Here is a 7,787-nt window from a genome sequence, read left to right as displayed (position 1 = left end):
CCCCTTTAAACTCTTTCTCTTTCTCTCTTTCGCCTGTCTCTCGTCTGCCTGTTTGTAAAACTCAATACTTTGATTATTATTATTATTATTATTATTATCTTCTTATCGTATTAAATAATAATAATAATAATTATAATTATTATTTTATTACGGTTAATAAATTTATACCTCCTTTTATATACGTTTTAATTTACTTCCTATCTTATCTTATTGTACTTTTCTTTTTTTTAATTGATTTATTTAATTATTATGTGACAATGACATTTATTAACATTATTTATTTAATCAATAAATAAATAATAATAATAATAATAATGCAAATTTTTATTTTATTCCGAGAAAAAAAATTTACGGTAATAAATAATAATAATTATTATAATAAATTATTTTGTTTTTATTTTTTAATTATTAATCGATACGAAAAAATAACAAGAATAAAATTATTAACGTGAGTTAAAACTATTTAAATTGATTATTATTATTATTATTAATTAATTGATAGCGGAAATTGATAATAATAATGATGATGAAGAGTAAAAATAAATGAAAGGAAAAAAAGTGAAACGTGAAATGAAAAAAACAAGTTTCGTGTGTGTGTGTGACTTTTTGATTTTTTCTTTCTTTTTTTTTTTTTTTTATAAAAATGTTATACATTTACTCATACAATCGTTTAAAATCCATTGTTTGTTGTTTGTTGTTTGTTTGTAACAAACGAAAATATGATTTCGTTATCATTTTTATTTTAATCGTTGAGGGAATGACAGAAAAAAATAGGGAAAAAAAATTTTTTTTTTTTTTCGGCTTTTAATTGTTTTTTTCCCCCCCTGGCTAAAATCCTGGATACGGCTGGATAAAATCCAGTATTGTTTGATTTTATTATTATTATTTATATTATTATTATTATTAATAATAATAAATTAGATCACCTTGAATTTTTTTATTCTACGGAAAACCACATTTTGGCCATAATGTATGTATGTCATTTCCCGTTATGTCGTAAAACTTCCTCGAAAAATATTTCCACAAGGAAAAAAAAACTACCCTAAGGCAAACTGTTTAATAATAATAATAATAATAATAATAATAATAATAATGATAATGATAATGATAATAATGATAAACGATTCGTAACAATAAAATTATTAAAAAAAAAAAAAAAAAACTCGTTAGCCTCCGTTCGGTCCTAATTTAAATAATTTTTTTTGGTTTATTTAAATTTTCGCGCCTTTTTTTTATAAAAAAAAAATTTTTCTATTTTTTTTCTTTTTACATGCTTACCTTATCCATTTTATAAACGAATAAAATCTTATACGTTTTAAAAAGACTTTTCTAAAAAAACGAAAATAACTTTTCAGTTATTTTTCTTTTTCCTTTTCCTTTTCCTTTTTCTTTTTTCTTTTTTCCTTTTTCTTTTTCCTTTTTCTTTAATCTGTAAATCAGAAAATAAATTTTAATTATTTAATTTAATAATAAATCAATAAAAAAGAATTTTTTATTAGATTAAAAGAAAAAGAAGAATTTATTATTTACCTTTTTCAATTATATAAATTAATCTAAATAAAAATGTTTGCATTTATTTATTTATATATATATTTTTCCACTCTAGAATAAATTAATTATTAATTAATAATACAGTAATAGTAATAATAATAATAATTCGATCAAATAATACTTACGTACGGTGTAGATTATTATTAAAAAGAAAAAGAAGAACGTAATTTTTTTAAAAATCGCATTTATATACAATACAACGGGTAATTTTATGCATTAACACGTTATTTTTATAATAATAATAATAATAATAATTATATATTATGCATTAACACGTTAGTTTTTTATATAACAATTAACCACACATTTGACATTTTATGTCAAACAGAAAGAAAAAAACAATTTTTGTTGTTGAGTTTAAATAAATTTACAACGTAAATTATAAAAATTATAAAATTTAAATGAAAATTATTATTATTATTATTATTATTATTATTATTATTATTATTAATTGTTTTACGAGTTAAGAAAAAACAAAAAAAAAAATTTTGTTGTTGTTGGTGTTGTTGTCGTTTCTGTTGTAAAACAATTAACAATTCCAATGTGTGTGTGTGTGTGTTTGTGTTAAGGGTTTTCCTACATAAAATGAATGATGATTATCTATCTCTTTCTAATTTTATTATACACGCACACATATTTTAAACAGTGGCGGAAACACGACCTCGTCCTCACGCCCTCACACACCCACACCCAAAATAAAAAGAAAAAAAGGATGCGAAGTTGATAATAATTAAATAAAATTTTTACTATTAAACCCTTACATTAATTATCATTCAAATTATTTTTATTTAAATAATATAATACATAACGTTTTATTGTTAATGATAATGATGATGATAATAATAATAATAATAATTATCCCGAAACCTTTAACGCATGCATTTAAGTTTATTTTTTTTTATTTATTCTTTGGTGTATTTTTTTTATTTTTTACATTTTCCATAGGGGAAAAAATTATTTATTTAAGGGATGAAAGTTTATTAAAAAATTTTTACATAAATAATAATTCGCCCACATACACACATATGTACATAAATAAATCGATTAAAATAATAATAATAATAATAATAATAATAGTAATTTGAATGATTTAACACCTGTGATGACCTTAAATACGAGAACGCGTCGTATTCAATAATCGGCTTTTAAAAAAGAAAAAAAATTATTATTATTATTATTATTATTATTATTATTATTATTATTATCATTTATCGAAAGGTTATTTGAATTTATTATTTTAAAAAAAAATCGTTTATCGGTGTGAAAAAAAAAGAAAATTTTTTTCGAAAACTGTCATTGGTCAGAAACATTTTTGATTAAAAAATAGAAAACAAACAGGAAACAAACAAAAAAATTTTTTTTTTAAATAAAAAAGGTCGTAAAAGGTCAACAATCGAAATTTTTTTTTTTTTTAAATACAATTCGAGAAAAATTTTAAATTGTTTTAATAATAATAATAATAATAAAGTTAAAGGAACGTAATCGAAACATAAAATTTTTCCAAATATAACAAATTAAATAAAAAAAAAAAAAAATTTAACGGTTTTAATAGGCCGCCATTTTAAAAATATACTAGACAGATGTTTAAAATCGTTAAAGTTTTGTTAAATTTCAACTTTTTTTTTTTTTTTTTTTTTTTTGGTATAACCTCAAAGTTTTTATATTAATTGATCCTTTTATATCACGATACGAAATCAAAAAGGTTTTCCGTATTAATAATAATAATAATAACACGAATATATTTTTTATAATTAACCTTTTCCTAAAACATTCAACAAACCCCCCCCCTCCGAATTTTTATATGTTAAAAAAAAATTTTTATTGTTTTACCTAAAAACCTTTTATAAAAAAAAAAAAAAACTTTTTAATAAAAAACTTTCTTAATTAATTATAATAAATTAGTGTTAAAAATTTTAATGAAACAAAAAAAAAAAACTAAAAGTTAATAGAGAAAAAAAAAAAAAAAGAGTTTCTATAACAACAAGTGACAGTTTTTCTTTTAAATGAATGAAAATTATTAGTGTAATTTAATTATTATTATTATTATCATCATCATCAACTTTTATCCTTTTTTTCTTTTAGGCTCGTTATTAAATTTTAAAAATTTTACATGTGTATACAAAGCATGAATCCCCTATTCGAAAAAAAAAAAAAATTGCGTTAGTAAAAAATTTTTATGTATATGCAACTTATGTACATAAAAAAAAAAATAATGTATATCACAGATATAATAGGAAATGAATGATATTATCATTATTTTAAAGTTAATAATTTCACATCCAATTCTCTCCCTTTAGCCACGTATATCCCTAAATTCTTCGGTTTTCCACCATCGACCTTTTCTATTTTACTTACTTCTTGATAACTGTTTGTTTTAAATAAGGATCGATACCTTAAATTAGTTAAACCGCTAACAATCACTCCGACTGTTACTGTTATAACGAGTGCAAGAAGGGAATACCAGAGAAATGATAACCTGTAGAGTGCAAATGCAGGTTCCCTATCATTTTTCCTAAAAAGGGAAAACGTTGTAAATTAAAGTTTTATTTCTTGTGAAAAAGAAAAGTAGGAAACTCACTCTGAAAATATTGATGATGTTATATTGTTAGAATAACAATTTTCAACGGAAGTGGGTAAAACATCGTTTATTTTGTAACCGTTTTCGAGTGAGATTTGTGTGCCGATTGCCAACCAACCGACAAAACCTATGCCGCAAGTTAAACCTGAAAAAGCTCCCTGGAAAAGTAGCAAATGTTAACGTTTCAATGACTTTTTTAATAAGGTTTTTGTTTTTGTAACGGTTTTGTACGCACCCATGAATTTGCAAAAGGTACGAAATTTCCTAACACGAAAATTCCAAAAAAAGAACCGGAAAAAAAACTCGAGAGCGATATCGTTACCTGGAGAGAGAAAGAGAGAAAGTTATAAAAATTTTTTTTATTAATGTTTTATCATTATATCAAATAGTTACTCACGGGTACCAAATTTCCCATGTAAGGAACGAGAAAAACTAAAACAAACGAAGATAAACCAAAAAATAATGCCATCCCTTTAACAACTAATCCGGCTTTTTTCGGATCGAGATTTTTTTTAAATTTTGTACCTTCGAGTTCGGAAAACCAAATTGCCGCAAGTGAATTAACTCCAGTTGATACGGTACTGGAAAAACAAAAAAATACGTGAATTTCAATTTTATTAATTTATAAATATTATTTAATTTATACCTTAAACCGGCTGAAAAAATTCCAGCGACAAATAATCCGGGAAATCCTTTATATTCACCCAAAACGTCCATAACGTAAAACGGAAATAGTTGATCTGGTGTTTTTATATCTTTGTTTGATATCGGATCGCAATCGTAATATTTTGCATAAATAAGCATTCCAGAATATGCGGTTAATATTGTTACGATCGTCCATCCGACTCCGTTTATATACAACATACTGTCGAGAAAAAAATTTTCTTTGATTAACTTTCCGGAAAAACTGGAAAAACATATAGAAAAAAATTTTTTTTTTACTTTTTTACGGATTTCATTGTTGGTACGGTTAAATATCTTTGTATTTGCATTTGATTGGCACCGAATACCGAAAGATGTAGGAAAGCACCACCGACAAACGAAGACCAAAATGTATATCTTTCCGTTGGATCGATATTAAAACTAAAACAAACAAACAAACAACCGAATCAAACGTGATAATTAATTTTTTTTTTTTTTAATAAATAATTGAACTCACTCAAATAAAATCCCTCTTGAATTTTGTAAATTTCTTTTCCAAACAATTTCAAAACCACCAAGATCTAATGTTCCTTTAATGACGACAGCAATAACAGCAGTGTAAAGAACAATTATTTGAAATGTATCCGTCCAAGCAACGGCTTTCATTCCTCCCTTAAAAATTTAAATTTTAAATTTTAATTTAAATTTATAAAAAAATTATTTAAAAAAAAGAGAAAAAATTATTTTTTTACTTACGATTGTTGTGTAAAATATACAAACGAAATACATGATAACAACCACGAGAAGCGTATTTATTCCGGTGACTTTAAAAAAAAATTTTTAAATTAAAAAAAAAATTAAAAGGTAGGAAAAATTTAATTTAAAATCCGATGACGTCATACCTTGATGAAGAGCCAATGCTGGAGCGTATAAAACCAAAGCTAAAAATAATAATATTTGAAGAGTGAACGATACGGAAGCGAAACATTGAAACGGTCTTCCAAATCTTTGTCCGAAATACTGAAATTAACAAAAAAAAAAATTTTTTTTTCCTCTCCTCTTTTTGACGAAAATGGCAATAAAATTAAAAAATTTTTACCTCGTAAGCGGATGTGACATTTAAATTACGGAAAAAAGGTACGCATAAAAATATAAGGACCGGAAGTATCGGTAAAAATGCGATTCCGATTAACCAAAGTCCGGGTCCATATAAATAAACTTCCGCCGGTTGACCCATGAGGGTGATGGAAGATAAAAAACTGTAATTGTAACGTTTTCTCCATTATTATTATTATTATCATTATTATTATTATTATTAAATTCCGTGACTTAATGTGAAAGAAAAATTTGACGGTAAAGATAGTTTAAAAAAAAAAAAAACGTAGCGGGAAAACGATAAAAAAAAATGGAAAAATTCTGTCGTCGTCGACTTTAAAATAAATAATGATAATAATAATGATGATGATAATTACCTGGCGAGCATGGATAAAGCTACTGGAAGTGTACTCATTTTACCGCTCGCCGTTAGAAATTCCTTAGCACTTCCGTTTTCCACCGAATCGACGTCATTTTTTTTTTTTTTAAATGAAAATCCGTGATAAACTCCGATTCCAGCAGATACCAACAGCATCCCCCCGAACACCGTGTAATCTTCCCAACCGAAATATTTACGGATTTCATCATCGGATGATGTTAACTTTTTTTCCATCTTTTTCGTCTTCGGATTCCCGAAGCAAATTTAACTAATACAAAAAAAAAAAATATGAATTATTAATAAAATCTTAGAAAAAAACCACCGCCATTTTTACCACGCTTACCAACTTTACTATTATTATTATTATTAATACACGCAGATCGATTACGCAATAAAAATATTTAATAAATCGTAATAAAAATTACACAATCGTAATTTTTGACCGTGAATTCAAACCAAAAAAAAAAATTATTATTTATTATTTCGAATCGAAACTACGAAGAGTCCCCCGCGATGGGCCCCGCAGAGTCCCGACGATAGAGCCTATTAATTTTTTATTAAAATTTGAAACGGGGGTGGGAGGAAACATACAAAAAAATAAATTTCGCGAGTCTCACAATTTTTTTTTTATTTATTTTTTTAGGGGAGAAATGAAAGCAAAAAAAGGGCGAAACTTTGAGGGTATTCGAGGGGGGGCACCAAAAATCTTTTTTTTAATTTATTTCTTTGCGAAAACTAAACAGAAAAAAAATACTTTATTATCAGCAATTGTTATAAAAAAATAATAATAATGAAACCGCAAATATTTTTATACTGCAAAATCGTTCCAGGTATTTAGTCGATATATATTTTATTAATCCACCAAAAATGTTATTAAAAAAAAATTAATTAACGTTTTTACTCTCCTAACATTAAATAAATAAACAACAACAACAACTACAATAATAATAATAACTTACATAAATTTTTATTAAGCTCTTCTGTAATCTTAAATTCTGTAATCTTCTGTAAATCTTCTAACTCGAGAGGCGTAAAATTTATTTTTTATTATTTCATAATAAAATTTGTTACCGTAAAAAAAAAAAAAAAAAACAAATAGACGATAATAAAAATAACGAGTACCTCATGTACCTGTTAAATAAAGTACCAACAACAAAATAATAATAATAATAATACGATGTTTTTTTATCCATTTAAATTAATCCTGTCATGATAATTCACAGAACAAAAAAAAAAATTAAATAATAAATTTTTGCGTCGTCGTCGTCTGCTTTAAAACCAAAAATAATAATAATAATAATAATAATAATAATAATATTAATAATAATAATAATAATAATAACAGCAAACTTACCGAAAAGTTTTAATTTAGCCGTTTGAAAAAATTTTTCGAAAAAAAATAAAAATCAAAAAATTAACCCGCACAGTGTACCTTAATAAAAAAAAAAAAAAAAAAATTTTGGCCAAGTGCAAGGTCGACGTACGCAGAACTAATGTTCATATAATATGATGCGTACCTGGTTTTATCAGCAAGTAAAACCT

The 7,787-nt window shown here is 24.6% G+C and overlaps 1 protein-coding gene across 1 annotated transcript; it reads right to left on the bottom strand.

Annotated features, from left to right (window-relative positions):
* Positions 1-3,804: 3,804 nt before the first annotated feature.
* Positions 3,805-6,479, bottom strand: Phum_PHUM411060 (sodium/iodide cotransporter, putative; the record flags this gene model as incomplete). Its single annotated transcript, XM_002428883.1, has 11 exons — positions 3,805-4,063; positions 4,130-4,287; positions 4,365-4,451; positions 4,527-4,710; positions 4,776-4,994; positions 5,072-5,212; positions 5,289-5,443; positions 5,528-5,595; positions 5,674-5,791; positions 5,871-6,030; positions 6,244-6,479. 11 exons carry the CDS (start codon positions 6,477-6,479, stop codon positions 3,805-3,807), a joined length of 1,785 nt encoding a protein of 594 aa, XP_002428928.1.
* Positions 6,480-7,787: the final 1,308 nt, after the last annotated feature.

The sequence above is a fragment of the Pediculus humanus genome, genomic scaffold, assembly GCF_000006295.1.
Source record: "Pediculus humanus corporis 1103172108177 genomic scaffold, whole genome shotgun sequence".
NCBI lineage: Eukaryota > Metazoa > Arthropoda > Insecta > Psocodea > Pediculidae > Pediculus > Pediculus humanus.
This window is presented reverse-complemented; position numbering and strand designations above follow the sequence as displayed.